At 37.4% G+C, this 15,412-nt stretch overlaps 1 protein-coding gene across 1 annotated transcript in view; it reads left to right on the top strand.

The window, feature by feature from the left end:
* The window catches only part of DCC (DCC netrin 1 receptor), a 685,279-nt gene that overhangs the window by 271,713 nt on the left and 398,154 nt on the right, over positions 1-15,412 (top strand). The window contains exons 5-6 of the mRNA XM_012801997.1: positions 1,068-1,222; positions 3,791-3,911. Coding sequence (XP_012657451.1) covers positions 1,068-1,222; positions 3,791-3,911 — 276 coding nt within the window. The remainder of the gene's footprint in view (positions 1-1,067; positions 1,223-3,790; positions 3,912-15,412) is intronic.

Raw genomic sequence — 15,412 nt, 5'->3', positions numbered from 1 at the left:
TTCGCTAGGACAAATCAACACTTAAATCTTACAAGCTTCTAATGCCTCTCCCATTTTTCTAGAAGGCATTGACCATCAAAGATTGAACATTCCCTTTGGTGTCATGGGAAAGGTTTGCTGATAGTGGTTGGAAAAATCAAAACGAGTAGTCAAACCACAAATGAACACTGATTACTCATTGAGCACAATGACAACCACAAACCTCATCTACCTTTAAAGATGGACACTAAGAATACATATCAGCTTCTACATGAAATAAGATTATAGCTACTACTCTGATTAAACCTGATTTCTCAGGCAACAGGGATATTCAAATCTGCCCTCACTCATTCTGTGTTGTCCCCCAAAGAGCTTCAACACTGCTTTTGAAATTTTTGAGGGACTGAGTTGGAGAGATCATGAGCCCAAACGATGGATATTTTCATTCAATTGGGAATTTCCATCCTAGAGTAACTAGTGTAATGGCAATTAAAATAAATTACATTATTATATCACATACCCTGCTCAGAAAATAATAAGGCAGTATTGTAATATACTGCAGTCATTGCTATGATCATGGAAATATGTCCATAGTGAAGATGGCACAGTCATTTTTAGTTTCTTATCACTGTAGCCAGTTTCAACAGAGAACGACTCCATCACATTAACTAGATCCTGATGAAGCCCCGGAGTGTCAGGAAGCTGAACTTTTCATCTTATCCTCTGGATTGACTCAGTCCTGTCAGCTCTGCTTTCTTTACCTCACCAGCATAATTTCCAAGATGTATGAACTTTACAGTATGAGGGTCAATTGTCTACAAATACTCGGGTATCCAGAATGGTTATTATGTATGTAATTTTTTTTTCTTGCCTTATGGAAAAACACCATTAACTGCAACGGTTTAACTGCATTTGGGAACAAATGATTTATTCTATAGTAGTTTCTGTATAATAAGCTAAGGGTTTAGGGGATGATTTGAATTACAAATATTTTCTATCATAGCGTGGCTTTTTTAACTCCATGAAGACTGCAACAACATACAAGTTCACATCCTCACCACTCACATTTTTTTTTTTTGTCTTTGCAGTTCCACCATGGTTTTTAAATCACCCCTCCAATCTCTATGCCTATGAAAGCATGGACATTGAGTTTGAATGTGCCGTCTCGGGAAAGCCTGTGCCCACTGTGAACTGGATGAAAAATGGAGACGTGGTCATTCCCAGTGACTATTTTCAGATAGTGGTAATTATCTTTTTTCACATTAGCTTTTACAATTCCATTCACTGTGTGTTATCTTTTCACTTGCTTTTCTTTCCTGGGAGGAAAGTTCCCATGGGGAATTTTTTATGCTGTGCTAAGAAAATGATTCTAATAAAACAAATGGCTTTTTAGACTTAAGAATTTTTGAGCTGAAAAGAGAGATCAAATGGTCCAGCCCTCTGGTTTTACAGACAAAACTTTAAAACAAAGAAAAATCCGAAGGAATGGACCTTCTAAGTCATTTCACTGCCAGTTCATAGAGTAGAATTTAGAACCTAGTTCTAGATTGTATTCGACCAAGATTGTCTTACTTATTTGACTTTTACCCATTTTAATAAGTTTATATTAAGATGTGCTACCTATGATTATGGTAGTTTTTACTTTGATGTTACAGAGTGTTTTTGCCACCCTGCCAGATAGGTTGGGTGGTCCTTCAGAAACAGTTAAGGGTAGGGGTGACAGGGAAGGTGCTCGTGGTGGTGGCAGGGATGGCTGCGGTGGTAGAGAGGACACAGAGAGTTCACAGAGCAGTGTCATTGTGAACACTAGAAAGAACTGAAGTTAAGAGAAATCGTCGTTATAGTTTCCTGTGAGCTTTGGCTCACTCTCTATCCTTCTCCTTACAGGGCGGTGGTGGAGATGATGGAACTGTATTCACTGAGTTGTTGCCCTGCTCAATACCTCCCATAATTGTTTTTGCTGTTACAGCAGAATTCTTTTTGCTCTTTTGGAAATTCTCTATGAGAACTTTCTTGTAGGTATAGTTAGCATTGGAGGTTCAGATGTTAGGTATGTGAACAGATGAGAAATATAAAAAGCACTTTCCTAAAGTCAAAGAGCTTTGTATCTAAAGAAGAGGGATCTGGGTTCACTTATGCAAAGTCTGAGATACAGACATGGTTCTGTCATGGAAGAGCTGTCCTCTCATCCAGATCTCCAGATAGGACGAGCCTGGAGCAGCCCATCCTGTCTAGACACAAGCTGGCTCCCTGACATTACACTGACTCTTGTTGCTAGATACCTTTTCCACAACTGGTCGACTTTAGAAAGTTTCGTAATCTCTTTGTGCATACATTTTGGCATACTACACGTACAAAATTTCTTAAGAAGTAAAACCATAAAGCATAGCTTTGCCACTTTTATCACCACTTCTAAAGTTTTCCTTTTAGTGTATGTATTTAATTTGTTAGGTATAGAGTAAGAAAAGGAAAAAAAAAAAAACTTTTAAATGCCATGCCAATCTATTAGTTCCTTTCAATGCAGTGCTATTTCACTACCACTGAATTAAAAATGACCTTCCACTGGGCAACTTAAAAAGTGTTGTATATGCCTAAAAAAATATGCTACTTGCATATAAAGGAAATTGTTGAGTGCCCTTAAGGACATGTAATAAAATGCAACATTTATTTTGTCTACAGTTTGAAAATAATCTTTCTCCCAGCATGACTCATGACAGCCAACCTATTTAAATTCTGCTTTTCTTAAGGTAAAAGAAAAAGTACAGTATGTAACCCTACTCACAGGGAATGTGCTTAAAAATATTTCCCCAATAGCTCCAAAAATCTGAGACCCCTTGCCTGTCACCCACGTAAGATTGAGCACAAATAGTCACTTATATGAAAGTTGTTAATTAGAAGTTAGCCAGCTTTATCTAAGAATTTAACATCAGCTGAGAATTGACTACAAGACACTAAAAACAATTAAGAATTCCCCACGAGGTAATATTTATCTCTTAATGACTTCAGGGGAAGTGATTTAACACGTTTCACTTACTGAACTAATTCTCACACTAATATCGAAGATAAACTGAGTTAGTCTAATTAAATGCTATCTCTAGATCATTGTATCATCCATCCTTGAAAAAGATGGTAGCTCGATTTATGGAAAAGAGGAGTTAACATTTCTGTATTTAATCTAAGAAGGTGAAACATTTTGGCCAACGAAAACTACACGGATAAAAAAATATCCACCATACTTCTTCTCCAATACCCCAAGAGGCTAGATGTCAGAGATGTTACAAATTTTAAAGAAATTTTTAGACATGTTTTCTGGCTAAACATTTTCGGAAAATATCCAACCTTGATTTTTTGTGCTTTGGAAGCTGCAAAGATCAGTGTTTTTCTTTCTTTTCCTTTTTTTTTCTTCCCCTTTGCATCTACTAAACCTGAACTTTCTTCAATAAAAAATAAAGAAGGAGATTTCACTGGTGGCTAATCTTTGCTTCCTGTACCTGATAAAAGGCCTCTCTGTTGATTGTGCATTTGGATTTTGAGGATGATGTGCATATGCAGCAGCCTATTTTTTTACTGCAGAGCTGGGTTGCACTGCTACGTGTCCATTCAGAAAAGAGTACTGGGAACTTAGGACAGGTCCCAGGTGGCCCAGGACATGGGCCGAGGGCCGAGATGTCCCTCTTGGCCTCCCCTCTTGTTCCCTCTGTGATGCTTCATAAACATTGGTCTAAGTTCATTTTGTTGCCTTAAGCGTTTGGGGCTTTTTCTTTTTCCTTTTTAAAATATTTCACCTGATTTTTTTTTTTTTTTTTTTTAGGGAGGAAGCAACTTACGGATCCTTGGGGTCGTGAAGTCAGATGAAGGCTTTTATCAATGTGTGGCTGAAAATGAAGCCGGAAATGCTCAGACTAGTGCCCAGCTCATCGTCCCTAAGCCTGGTAAGTTGATGGGAACTTTGCTCTGGTACCACAGTTACCATTGTGCATGGCCCATTTATAAAATCCCTGTCATTTTCTCTATTCCCCAAAGTCAATATGAAATTGTTTTATCAAGTTGGACACTTCTGTATTGATAATATATTCCTTCTAGCACATTATTTATACACATATTCTAGTGTATGTGTGTAGAAAAAAATCACCATGAACAATAAAGCCTTTCAAGATAACACAACTAAATTATTACCTTCTTTCTCTTTTGTGGCCTGCTATTCTTCTGGTGTTCCAGATACATGAAATATATAATATATGTAGCATATATGTTGTATGTATATTTTAGCTGTATATATGCATATAAATGTGTATACATAACTATAAAAACCATATATATATATGCTTATATATAGTCTTGAATCAATAGAAATTGGTAGAAAAATAGCAGTAAGACCACTTGAAAGTAAAAGTAAAGGGATTTTTGTCTTCTATTCTCCTTTTTTTTTTGAAGTTTTTGGCTGGGGCTGGGTTTGAACCTACCACCTCCAGTATATGGGGTCAGCCCCTACTCCTTTGAGCCACAGGCACTGCCCATTGTCTTCTATCCTTTGAAGTAGACTTTGGTAAACTGTTCTTTTTTCTATCGTTGGGAATTTTTTTTTATTTTGTTTTATAGTGTTTCAGAGCTTTAGGCTGGAGGTTTAAAATTCAAAACTAGGATAAATCTATATTACACCTTCTATATAATATCTCCATAATGACACAGTTTCTCCTGGGGATAGAGAGAACTAAAAAGAAAAAAATTGAAGAGCTACTTTGAAATGTTTAATGTTGAAGAAAGTAAAAAAGAAAAAAAAAACTCTTCATTTTTCAAAATGAGGACCAAACAGTTGTTTATATAGATCCAAATGTTTTAAAAATATTTATTATTGATACTTACCATCAAAAGTGTTCACATGACGTTAAAGACATTTAAACTCTTTCAGACCAATTTCCTTCCTTTTGACGTGGCTCACTCGCTTCTTAATCTTTCTCTGAAGTTTAAGTTTAATAGCAAGTAGCTAAAATGTATAAGGCAGAATCATCTTTATTTGTCTTTTACTTTTTAAAATATGCCTTTTAAGTCTGTGTATTATGTGAACCCCTGGCCAATTATTTGAAGAGTCTCTTAATTCTTGCAAAGATAACTTTCTCTTTTTTTTCTTGATTGAAATACAAAAGCACATACAGAACAATAGTCCCAGATAAGTAAAGGAACTAAAGGAATTAATTGTCTTGGAATTAAAAGGGACAGTTAGCTCTTGGTCCAGATTGCCAGTTTCTCTGATGGACTAGTTCTTTTCCCTCCATTTAATGTGCTTTAAGTATTGGTGTAACTTTGAGCAACTAAGTACATTCTTTTCTGGTGAACTAGGATAAGTAGAAGAAAAGGAACCTCTAAAACCAGGTGTGTGTTATATCATTAGTAACAAATATATGTCCACTTTTAAGCTAATACTGGTGGCTTCATAATTTGTAGAGCTAGAACATTCTAGTTAAACATGATTTTTCAACTGGGAGAAATATGTGGAATAAGCAACCCCATATGTCTAGAGGAAGCATGAGATGTGTCTTCCTAGGACCTTTTGGTGCTGACAGAGGACCATTGATGATGGCTGCAACTGCTCAGCAGAATGGAGGATCCTCTGTACTGTCATTCATGGTATTAGAGTTTGTCTTGGTATTTTCCCCACCCCCACCATAAGACAAAGTAGTGCAGACACCAGGAAAGCCCCTTGGACGATTGTGCATATGCGTGGGTGTGTTTCTGAGAAGTGATTGCACATTTATTCTCATGGAAAACTGTCTGGAGCTGCCTGCAATGCAAGGAGGAGGAAGGGGAGGGCCACAGTGGGAAGAACAAGGGTTCCATTGAAGACAGCAAGGGTGAAAGCTTCTTGAAACAACCCTGCCCCAGAGGCCTGCCTGCTGAGAGTGTCCCAACAAAAAGGGGTTATAGGGACACTGCCAGAGTGGAGCTTACCTGAGAGAAAAAGGTTACCCAGAAAGTGCCTTGCCAGTTTTAGGAAGGGTCTATGACCACATTCCTGTGGTGGGGGAGTCTCTGCAGAACCCATAGAACTACCTCTTAAAAAAGAGATATTTACCTACCTCCCATGCTGTAGATTCCTGAAACCGTAAGCTGAGAAAAGCAAGCTTTGTCTCCTTATTCCAAATCCATCATCCCTTCTGTGACCCTGGCAAAGTCCTAAATACAGGGAAAAATGGATCTGAGAAACTGGAAACACAGTGACAGCCCATCCTACGGCCCCACGCCCTCCAGGATTGTGGTCTCAGACCTTCTTTGGGAAAAGGGAAGAAATTTTAAATTGGATATCAGTTGAATATTTTTAGATCACAATGGGGTGTGTGCATGTGTGTGTGTGTGATGATGATGGGTGTTTGGGGGGGGTTATTATTAATACCTAAAGATAAGACTTTTTAAATGCTTTAGGGTGACCAGAGGGCCAGAAAATTGGCCCCAGTTGCAATCAGAAGAGGGGAGACAAACCTGACAAAGGTTTGTTTGAAAATGGATGAGAGAAAAATAAAGCTATGTCTTTTTAATTCTGAAGTAGTTCAGTTCATTTAATCAACCAGCTGTGGACTTTCAATTTCCCATCTCCCTGGAAGCTCTGATTTCAACAGGTAGCCTTTGCATTTCTCTTGGACCCTGATTCATTCCGGTCTCCATGACATAAAAGAACAGGGAGGGCTCTCCTCAGCAAAAATATCGTTTCCTTCCTCCCTTGCGCCAGCCCGAGAGAATCTTGATCATTTATTCTTTTTCTATCTAGATGGTAGAGGGTTGTCAGTGGCTTCTACACTCTTGGTCAGTGTTTATTGTATTTGGCATTGGATTAGAAAGAAAAGTAAAAGAAAATGAAGACAAAAATCTGAAAGTGTGTCAGGACAACACTGTGACTGTCTTACATTTCTCCCCTTATACATGATGGATTGCTTTTTCCTGGCTATTTAATCAGGTCTTCAAATAATGCCACTCCAATTCCTCAGAGGAACAGCCTGGGCCGTGTGCACAGATGGTGGAGAGGCCAGCTATAAATATAAATTAAGCGATGCGACTGACTGACTCTGGTGAGAAGAACATAGCCCTCTCTGTTTAAGTTCAAACAATAAATGGTCACTGTGTATTTTGAGGCACGTCGTGGGCCCGCATGGCCCAGCTGTTCAGCTGTGGCCTGTCCACAGGCCTGTGACTGAGAGTTACTCCTGGCAACTAGCAATCTGCTTCTCACTGAAGTGCAGACAATGACCTGTTCCAGCCTGTGTCCATTGTTGGTGGATATTTACGTAAGCCTAATGAAGTTTCAACATAGTCTTTTATACATAGTTAGCTATTCCCTCTTTAGCAATTAGTGACTTAGGAAATAAAGTAAACATAATCTACTGAGTTAAATTGAGTTAATGACTTGTGATTCTCTCCAGAAAATAAATTGGGGAAAAATATTTGAAACATATTCACTGTAAAATGTGAAATTATACATGGTTTACTCTAGATAAAGATCAATGGCATTTAAAAAATTATTATACTATGGAGACCCTATAATGGCACTTAGCTGACATTGTAACAAGAATAGCACACTTCCAGACTATTCCCTTTCTCTGTGTATCAAACGTACACACACTCAGACACACTTGGGTGGCACAGAGGATGATTCCCTGCACACTTAAGACTTTGTGTATATTACATCAAAATATGGTTCTATATTTTTTAAGTGGTAGGGAAGGAAAGTTAAAAATGTAGGTAACTTATCTTACTTGTGTTGTCTATTAAAGTCTTTTAAGTGCTGGGGACAGAATTTTATCCCTGTTTGTTTAAATTATTATTATTATTATTATTTTTGGAAGGCAGAAGGATGTTGGTTAAGAACTCCCCTTTCCAAATGGAAGAAATTACCTTTAATTGTAAGTCTACGGCTTAGTGAATTTTCTGTGAGAAATGCATTGAGAGTCAACATGTTGGGTGTCACAATAATAAAAAATTTCAACAGCCAGAGTTGCAAATAGTAACCCATGTTAGAATCTCACTGGATTCTGATGACTCAATGACTTTCAAGTCACTATCCAATAAACTGGAGTGTGGAAAGATAGTAATTAAAATGAGAAGACTGTTTGATAGCTTAGTAGAGAATTAGCAATTATCTGGACCTGAGGAGGAGATAGGGAGCAAGGCAGGAACAAAAGATAAGATAGATTTGAGATATCAGTTATGTCAAGAGTTTCTTACCCTGGTTCTAGTTGGTGGGTGGTGTTCAGCGTTCTGACCCTGTCTGCTGTGGAAGGTCATTGGAAATAACTGAACTTTGAACAGGGGAGCTGAGGGCCATGGACTGGGAATGTGCCCGTGATCGGGCAGATGTAGTCTAGGATGTGTTTAATTTAATGGCAGAAATTTGTGAAGATAAAGTTGCCATGAGAAGAAATTTTGTATTCATTATTTTTATCATGTACAAAAAGGCTATGGGGAAAACTCCATTTGATCATAAATAGAATAAATGCCATTATAAATAATTCCCACCGTGTAGAGTTGCTTGGGCAAGATACCAAATAATGCCTTCTATGTAATAAATAAAATATGGAATGTGTGTCTCTTGTTAATATTGCATACTTATAGTGCTGGTTTTATTTTTTTCCCTCCAACATTGGCTAAAAAAATAGAGTTCCTCCATAGTAGGAGAAATATGTTGGTTAGACATTTAGAAAAATGAGAGCCATTATCAATTACCTGTCCTCCCTTAGAAAAGGTTACTGATTACAAATGATGTTGAATTTTAAACATTTTATTAAGGCAGTACATCATATTGCCTGGACTTAGCAAGAAGATTTAAGTCTGGTCATGAACATAAAGGCATAAAATCAGAATTCTTTGGATCAGTTTTTGGGAGTTGTTCCTTATCAAGGTGAGAAGAATACCTACATACCCAAATGGGCAAAAGGATTATCTAGATCAGTGATTTTCAACTGTTGGGCTACAAAACTTTTTAAAGCTCCTTAATTAAATTATTTTTGAAAAGAGTTGAATGCACAGTAAGTCTATTCTTTTTTTTTTTTTTTTTACTATTTTTTTTCTTTTGGTGTACATAATTTAAGTGTACCACAGAAGTTTATAGATTGAAGTGTGCCATGAGATAAACAATGTTGAAAAACAGTGAGCTAGAGGCGTACTCATAGAAATTGTGTAAACATTGCATTGAATTATTGTGTTTCTACTAAATATGGACCCCTCTTTAATAACTTGCCTGAGGTTCAGCATGAATTAATAAAAAGTTATACAATTAGGTAACACTGTAATACGTGTTAGAATTTAATTTTTTCAGTGTAGTAGCACCTACACAGCAATGTAACCGTGAACATAACTGAAACTGAAGGGAGGTACATCTTAATCTCTTATTAGTCACTGGCAGTCAATGACGTGGAATTTTTATCTTCTGATATGAGAAAGGTTACCATGATGTAAATGTTTAATTTTATGTAGTATGGGACCTAATTGTTCATAGAGTTCAGTAAATAATTTACAAAAGCCAATTTCCCAAATCCACGTACTGGACTAGTAATTTAGTGGACCCAAACTGGAAAATGAGTCACTATCCAGTTACACACACGACCTGAGATCCTTATTAACACTACAGAATTTTTCTTAGAATTCCATCATGGAGTCGAAGTTAATAAAATCGTAACTTAGTATTTTTTGAAACCTATTTGAATTGTGGTGGTATTGTAGCTGTCCTGGGACACTTGCCTTTGTGAGTCTTGGTAATTAATTTTAGCTAATAAAATACAGAACCGATTTTGTTCAAAGTGTTATTATGAATAACTTCAGTATATATTGCGACAAATGTGTTCCCTCAACTCTAAAATTATATATGCTTGTGAAGATAAAAATACGAGAAAAGTATTTCATGCTCTTTTGTTTTCGACCTCAAAGTCTCCCCACCCCTGGAGAAATGTCAACATTCAAGCTATGCTTTTCCTGAGGGGCTCATTGCTTAAGATTGGCATCCATCAGTCATTTCATCTTTGACCACATAATATTCCCGTAGTCCACATCTCATCTCTGTACTCTTACCTAATTTACTTAGAAAGATTTAAAATACATTGGAATATTGAATGCATGTATGAACAGAATCTTAGATAATATTGTTTAACCTTTCCAAGTCTCTATCTCTTCAGCTGTAAAATGCAATAGATAATTGTCTCAAAGATTTAGTGCACTAAATTTATGTAAAAGGGATTTGGAGGCTGTAAATTGCTACAAAAATGTTAGCTATTATAAAGTCTTCTGCTGGTTGTGTTTCGTTTCAAGAAAAAGAGCAGGCATTCCTCGGAACAGAAAAAATGAAAGCTCTCTTCTGGAACATGTTTCCACCCTCCAAGAAAATAAATAGTAAATACATATTTTAATAACCATGCCAGTTCAAAGTTGAGGGTATTAGCCTCTACGGGGTAAGGCTAAGAGAAACGTCCTATCTCAAAATGATTGCTAGTGGAAAAATTCATGGCGGGATTTGCAACATCAGTTTAATGACTAGCTCACGCCGGTTTTAGGTCGTTGGTGGCTTCGCAGCAAATAAAGGCTTGTCATTCCCCTTGTCCTCTGCACAGCGTGTGCTTCAGGTGGGAAGCCAGCTCAGTGCTAATCAAGAGGGTATGGCTGCATGGCCGACTTTGAAATCAGAAATGAATTCTATAGTCATAAGTAATGTACTAAGACCACTGATAAGTAGAAATCCATATAATCCATATACTGTGGAAAACTTGATAGATTCATGAATATTGATCACATCACACTTCAGTGGCAAACACACCCAAGAGCATCACCCTACTATGTATATCTTTTAAAAAAAGTTCTCTACCTAGAGGAAAAGTGGAAAGGAAGAATATCTATTTTTTACACAGAACCCACATCATTTTGCCCTTGTTACATTTTAACTTTAATCTGTAAAAATCACCCTTTGATGAAGATGTACACAAGACATACTCTTATACATATACACACACATATATATTCTATTTGGACACACATATATACATGTGTATACAATGAATGTACATGTATGTTCTTTCTAATATATTATTAGAGAATTTTAGGTTATCGATGCAATAATTATTAAACAGTATATACCATTTACTAACTCAAATTTTATAGGTGTAATTTTAATTGTCATGTGTGCTAATATCATTATTGACACAGCTAGGATCAAGGGGCAGTCATGCACACAGTTTAAGGGGGTGAATTGCAAAGCAGTCACAACCAAGGCCTCAAATGACCGCACAGGAAGCTTGGAAGCTGAGGTGGTCCTTCAGGCTATTTCACCCCCAAATTTGATTGTGACCTTGAGGAAGGTGGCTCTCTTGGCTGAAGGCAATTACTGGAGATAAATCCAACGGGTGCCAACAGCCATCAGCACTCCTTTCCCAGCCCCACTGGAGGAATGAGAGCTCCAGTCCTGAAAGTGAAATCTGTAGGGGACACTCACCACTGTATCCGCCTCAGTGCTCACCTTCTACGATTCAAATCTCTTTGCTTTATAAGTAAATCCTGGAAACAATTCTTCTAGGATACTAGTTAGTTTTATTCCCTGATGAACTGTAACCCCCACCAGTGCAGCTGCAGCTAGTCTCAGGCTCCGGCTGGTCCTCTTTCCTCTTCTTCATGTCACACATGTCCCTTACTCTCAGCTGGCATCTCTGCTGGTCTCTATGGCTTCCCTGCTGCGGACACTGTACTACATTATCCATCATCAAAATTAGGGAAAGGAGTAACAAAGACACTCTACTAATCACCAAAGTACCAGTTACAGGCTTCTCTGATGACTTCAGTCATTACATTCGTAAGGTGCTGTAATCCACACGTGGAGCCTGCTCAGGGTTACTGGGTCAGGTTTGAGATAAAGTCCATTCAGAATACTTTGGAATTACTAATGAAGAAAGTCTTGAGATTACAAAAAGTTTAAGATGATACCACTCAAAGATCTGTGTTCGAATGTTCCCTGCGGTAGAGCATGGGTTAGGTGTGTGATGTTGCTTAAGAGTCTAAAGTGAGTATCACATAATCCTTCCTGTCCAGAAATCTGTAGCTTAAAAAAGAATTAATTGGGTGGTGCCTGTGGCTCATAGGAGTAGGGCACTGGACCCATATGTCAGAGGTGGCGGGTTCAAACCCAGCCCCAGCGAAAAAACTGCAAAAAAAAAAAAAAAATTAATTGGGCATAACTCACTTTAATTATCAAATATTTTAAAGCATTGTGACTTGCAATGGTATACCACTTATTTAAAATTTATCAAATATCTAAAAAAATGTATAAAGAATCATAAAACTGTAATACATATGGGTAGATGCTATTTAAGAAAAGTTCAATTCTTTGTGCTAATATTCCTTGAAGGTAACAAACATAACCAATACTTACTGTGCTGTTTGTTTGTGTGTTTTTTGCAAACCCTATTTTAAGAGGATTACGATGCTATTTGCACAAGGGCCAACAAGGCTTCTGTTGTATCAGAAAGCTCTCTGACTTATTGTTTTATTTTAAGGTAAACAAAACACATTAAGTGACAAGCTCCAGGTTATAAAATAGGCTTAAAAAAGGAAAGGGGGAATTTATTTCAGTAAAAAGTATCTACCCTGAGATGTTTAACCTATAATGTAGTTCCATAATAATAGTAGTTATAAGCTAATACGCTGAAATGACTAGTGTGTGCAATACTCAGATTTGTTATTTTGTGTTGAGAAATATCCATCCACCAACAATCTACAGATGACTCTAACCTTCCCTGACAAGGTTGAAAAATACAGGGCGTCCTTAAAGTTTGTATGCAATTTAAAATAGACTATTTTCATAGTTGTCTATTTAAAATTATTAATAGTTTAATATTCATGTGCAGTTTATAATAAACACGAACTTTATGGACACCTGTATATTTCTTCATTTAGATGATTTTCATGTTTTGTAGACCATAAGGAAATTCACTTGAAATTAAAAGTGATCCATCCTCAAAATACACATCATTTAAAGCCAGAAAAACCAAATAGAAAAGCTAATTTCTCATATTTCTTGATGTGTGTCAGGTCCAGTTCCCACTTAAATAACAGGCTACCTGCTCATGTGGTAGAATGTTCTTTGGTTCTGAAAGAGATTGATGAAAATATTTAGACATTGGCACATGTATTTAGAACCATACCAAAGAAGAAAAGACTCTTTTGGACAAGTAATGATTTGTTGATATTCTCCTAACAATATGGTACTTATTTGGAAAAAGAAAGAAATAAAAATACTATATAGCTTATTCCTTTCTTGCCTTCTCAATTTATAAATTGAAAAAGGTACAGGTAACATAATTGGTGGCCACCACTTGCGCCTTTGGGTCTCATGCATTCCATGTCTGATTTCTGACATGGCGATTGCCTGCTTTCTTATTGACCTTGAGCCTCACTTCTCATTATTTAATATGGGCCTGTGAGCCCAATTCTGATCTGCTATTTTAGGTTTTAACATGCTTGTCTAGATAGGAATAGATGAACCTAGGAAAAATTCAGCTGCCAGAAGGAGTAAGTACATTTTTGAGGCTAGGAACAATAACAATAGTAAAACCTCATTCGAAGTCTGTAGATTCATTGCACATAAAACCTTATCCCAGAAATAAGTTATTTCTACTTTCCAAACATAGGTCACAAGTGGTTGCTTAAGTTCCTAGTCTAATAGGCATGTTTGGAACAGAACAAATTTTGTGAGTCCCAGGAGTAACTAAACGTAAGATGTAGGGGTGGCCCACTAGAGGGCTTAAGCAACTCTTTCTATGGAACCAGAGTGATTCATGGGTAAGGATGTGATGTCTGAACTGTGGTGGACTTGGAGACAGTTTTACCAAGCTGTTGAGAAGGGCAAGAAATGGCTGGTGGAAGAAACATTACCCACAGACATAGGAACACAGAGCAGAAACAAAAGGATGAGAGAACTGTGTGGTTTAGCAGGGCTGTAGAGGGATGCAGGGCTTGGATCATGAGGTTTCTTCTAGAATATGCAAAGAAGGCTGGAGTTGGCTAGGCTGTGTGGGAGGTTGATGGCTAAAGGTGAAAGGTAGGCGTCCTTGCATTTGTGGTTATTTAAGGTAACTTTGGAAGCAATGTGATTGGCAGTGGCAGGAAAAGAAACTGGAAATAGCAAACCTCTTTGGAAGACCATATCTGCAGTAGGGTAGACAAGAGAGAATATGGCTGTTGACCCCAACTGTGTAAAAAGCATGTGTGAATATATTAGAAGGTCCTCAAAACTTGGAGTGCACTTTTAACACATGCGGATGGGTTAAGATGGGATGACTCCTAGATTCTTAATCTAGCTGAATGGACAGCAAAGCCATTACTTAAGAAAGGATGGGGAATGGTGTAAGTCCATCTTGACAGAGATCCAGGGATCGTGAGTCTATTGCGGGCTCCTGTCATAATCATTTTCATGTCATCTCCAGCATCTAATAAATGGCCTGACAATAGCAGACTGTCTGGTACTTATTAAAAGGCATGAAAGGTAAATACTTTGTTCTGTTGGTTAATGGGCAGTGCTGCATAGAAACTATGATATAATAACAGATGAAGTGAAAGAAGTGTTTAAAAGATCTCAAAGCATATAATTGAAAACTTATGATCAAAATAGGCGACATGAATAGGCTGCCTGAAAAGCATATTCTGCTGTGTGTGTCAGGTAGAAGGGAAGGATGAATGCGGAATATTTTGTAATATCCCCGGAGTTAAATAAATATGGGCTGAACTGAGTAAGTAACTCTGCTTATGGAGGGAAAGATAAATTCAAAGACTAATATTGAAAGGAAAATGCTTAGCAGTTTGCATTTGAATTGAAAAGGAGCTTTGATGCTGAGGGGGATTCTCTAAGTTATTGGCCTTGCTGATGGTAATGAAAAGCTTGGGGGGGGGGATGCATGTGCCAGGGCTTTATTATACATCCTTAGTTCCTTGATAGCACATAAGTAAGCCATTCTCCTGCTGATGAGATGATTCCCCCTTGCTGGACACATCTTACCCAGCTTTGAGGACAGGACTTATTGTACTGGTATCTTGGAATAACAAGTTAGGGGGTTCCACATTAACATACGATAACCACTGAGTACTGTCAATGCCAGGACTGGAACGTAGTGATTTGATAAGCCCTTAAACATCAGAAGGTAGAAATGGGCCCTTCCTTTTCTTCTCTTTTCTCTTTACCTCCCCTGTCTGTAGCAGATACATATTAGAACCGAGAAATAAATTAGAAAATAAAAGGGCTAACTTTGGCTTTCTGCCACCCAGAAATAAAATCCATTTAATGTAACCTGACTATCCTTGTTATAGTGTTTAATATAGACTAACTAGTTTAATATGGATTTATGCAATGAGTTCACAAATTGATTTTGCAGGGTATGCTAGCTTTAGGAAGTAAACATCTGCTTACTATAGCTTACGC

This window comes from Otolemur garnettii, unplaced genomic scaffold (assembly GCF_000181295.1).
Source record: "Otolemur garnettii isolate 467f Iridium unplaced genomic scaffold, OtoGar3 scaffold00012, whole genome shotgun sequence".
Classification (NCBI taxonomy): Eukaryota; Metazoa; Chordata; class Mammalia; order Primates; family Galagidae; genus Otolemur; species Otolemur garnettii.
The sequence above is the reverse complement of the archived record's forward strand: the minus strand, read 5'-3'. Positions and strand labels throughout refer to the sequence as shown.